General features: G+C 63.3%; 1 protein-coding gene across 1 annotated transcript in view; it reads right to left on the reverse strand.

Moving 5' to 3' along the window:
- Positions 1-293: 293 nt before the first annotated feature.
- The window catches only part of NPDC1 (neural proliferation, differentiation and control, 1), a gene marked incomplete at its 5' end in the record, with an annotated part of 2276 nt that continues 288 nt past the window's right edge, over positions 294-2281 (reverse strand). Inside the window, 4 exons of the mRNA XM_010290012.1 lie at positions 294-371; positions 1334-1430; positions 1549-1628; positions 1711-1843. Of these exons, the coding sequence (XP_010288314.1) occupies positions 294-371; positions 1334-1430; positions 1549-1628; positions 1711-1843 (388 nt within the window). The remainder of the gene's footprint in view (positions 372-1333; positions 1431-1548; positions 1629-1710; positions 1844-2281) is intronic.

Consider the following 2281-nt stretch of genomic DNA (forward strand, 5'->3'; position numbering starts at 1 on the left):
AGGCAGCGGCCGCCTCGCCCGTGGGGCTGGCGTGTCCCCCAGAGCAGTGAGCGAAGTGCAAGGCAGGGACGCGATCACAGCAGCAAAGAGGACAAGGACGCTGGAAATGGGGGCGATCTCCCCCTCCCATAGCTGTTAGTGGCTGTTTATTGGGCAGGCGTCGAACAGTCTGGCAGAGCAGGGTCTGCGCCCCTTTGCCCGGCTGCGGGTGCCCCTCTGGCGCGGCCGCCCCACCGGGCTTTGGCGCAGGGCGTATAGTTCGTAGCGAGCTCGGGTGGAGGAGAGGAGGGGTGTTACTGGTGCGACTTGGGGTTGGAGGGGTGTAAGGAGGAGTCATCAAACAGCGGGTTCCTCACTTCCATTTCTCCAGTCTGTGGCGGTGGAGGGAGCGGGATGGGAGGGAAGGAAAAGGCAGGAGGTCAGAAACCAGCTGGGAGTTGAGCCGCCTTGTCCCAAGGGGTTCGAGTCTGAACTCCAGCCCAGCAAGGAGGAGGGAGGATGTGGGGCTCCTCGTGGTCTGGGATGGGGTGACACACACCAGGACCCCACTGTCAACCCTGGAAAGGCGCTACTTCCCCACCAGCAGTGGCCAGGGATGCTGGGATGTGATGATGGTGTGCAAAACCCATGGTCCCAGATGGGATGGGACCCCACAGCCTGGCTGGGGACTCCAGCACAGGAGCCCCACCCTGGCTGGCAGAAATGGGGTTCCTTGCCCAGACTGCCTGCTTGCCATCAAGTGTCCTTTAATGGGCCTGTAAAGACCTAATGATGACCCTTAATCTGGGCCCTGATGGCCGGGCTCCGCTGCCATTACCATGTGAAAGGCTCCTTTCGGGTCTCTTTGTGCTCTTTGTACCCAGGACTGTTAGGAGCTGCCCTTCCCCGGGGTCCCCTGCTAGCCGGGAAAGTCCCCCCTGGTTTTGAGGGGGTCACAGGTCCCAGTCCAGGCACTGGGGAGGCACCAGGACAAGCTCCCCGGTCCCGATACCCCAGAGCCCGAGGTGACCATGTCCCTGGCACCGCAGGGACGGCAGGTTGTGTCTGCCAAGGGCTGCTCTGGCTCTCTGCTCCCGGGGCCATGGGGCAGGGCTGCCCGGGGAAAAGCCCCGTACCGGGGCCACCCATGCCACAGCGCCTGCTCCTGCCCACTGGAGGGCTCCAGTGGGACCTGGCCAGGGCACATGGGGGAAGCAGAGGGGTTGGACTATCTCAGGGTTTGATGAAGGACGTGTTTAAAACGCTCCTTGCAAGGAATGGCACATCCCAGGCATGTGTTGGGTCCAGCCCCGCGCACACAGGGTCCCTCCCAGCTGCCCTGTGCCCACCGTACCGGAGCCAGCCCAGGGCACTCGTACACGGTGAAGTCTCCGTCCTCATTCTCCTCGTCGGAGGATGCCGAGTCTGGCAGTTTGGGCTCCTCTTTATGCCTGGGGGGAGAGAATGCAGAGAGGGTGTGAAGCCCAGGGGGATGATTAATGGCACCCCAGTTAACAGCAGGGCACGGACCAGCAACTGGGTCTGCTGCCTTCTCCTGGGGCTGCTTACTTCTCCATGGAGAGCATCTGCTGCTTTTGGTGCTGGTAGTGGTACATCTGGGCGCTCTGAGCCAGCGTCTTGTCCCCGGGCTGTGGAGAGAGCAAGGATGGCTGTGGAGGCTGGGCAGGTGCCCCCCACCCGTGTCAGGAGCCCCTCAAGCAGAGCACAGGCCTGGCCCCAGTGCCAAACACCCTGCAAGGAGGGACGCGGGCGCCTTATCGAGATCTTGTCGTAGGACAGGGGGCTGGCCGCTCGCTGTGCCGAGTAGTCCACCTTCTGCGCCAGCCTGACCTCCTTCTGCAACCTGCCAGGGGAGAGGAGAGTGGTTGGCATGAGCCACCAGAGTGGATGACCCCATATGGGAGCCAGCGACCTCCAGGGGTGGCTCAGCCCTCCCACCCACATCCCTGTTCCCTGTGATGGCACCCACAATGGGTGGCACCCCAGGCACAGCCACCTCATCCCGCCAGTGCCTGCACACAAGGCACTGACATGTCTGTGGTGTCAGTACCCAGTGCCACAACGATGCCCAAAACAGGTGCCACCCGCTCCCAGGAGCCTGTGCCTGGCGTGAGGCTGTCCCACCGCTGTCCTCCAGCCCTGACCGGCAGACGCCGTACCCCGTAGGACACGGCACATCTGCAGGGGGACTGGCAAGGGCAGCTGTTGCCTCTCCTCCAAGTGCCTGGGAAGGACAGGAACAGGCTCCCAAGGGCAGAAGGATGCTGAGGGACTGGCTGGG

The sequence above is a fragment of the Phaethon lepturus genome, unplaced genomic scaffold (assembly GCF_000687285.1).
Source record: "Phaethon lepturus isolate BGI_N335 unplaced genomic scaffold, ASM68728v1 scaffold22246, whole genome shotgun sequence".
Classification (NCBI taxonomy): domain Eukaryota; kingdom Metazoa; phylum Chordata; class Aves; order Phaethontiformes; family Phaethontidae; genus Phaethon; species Phaethon lepturus.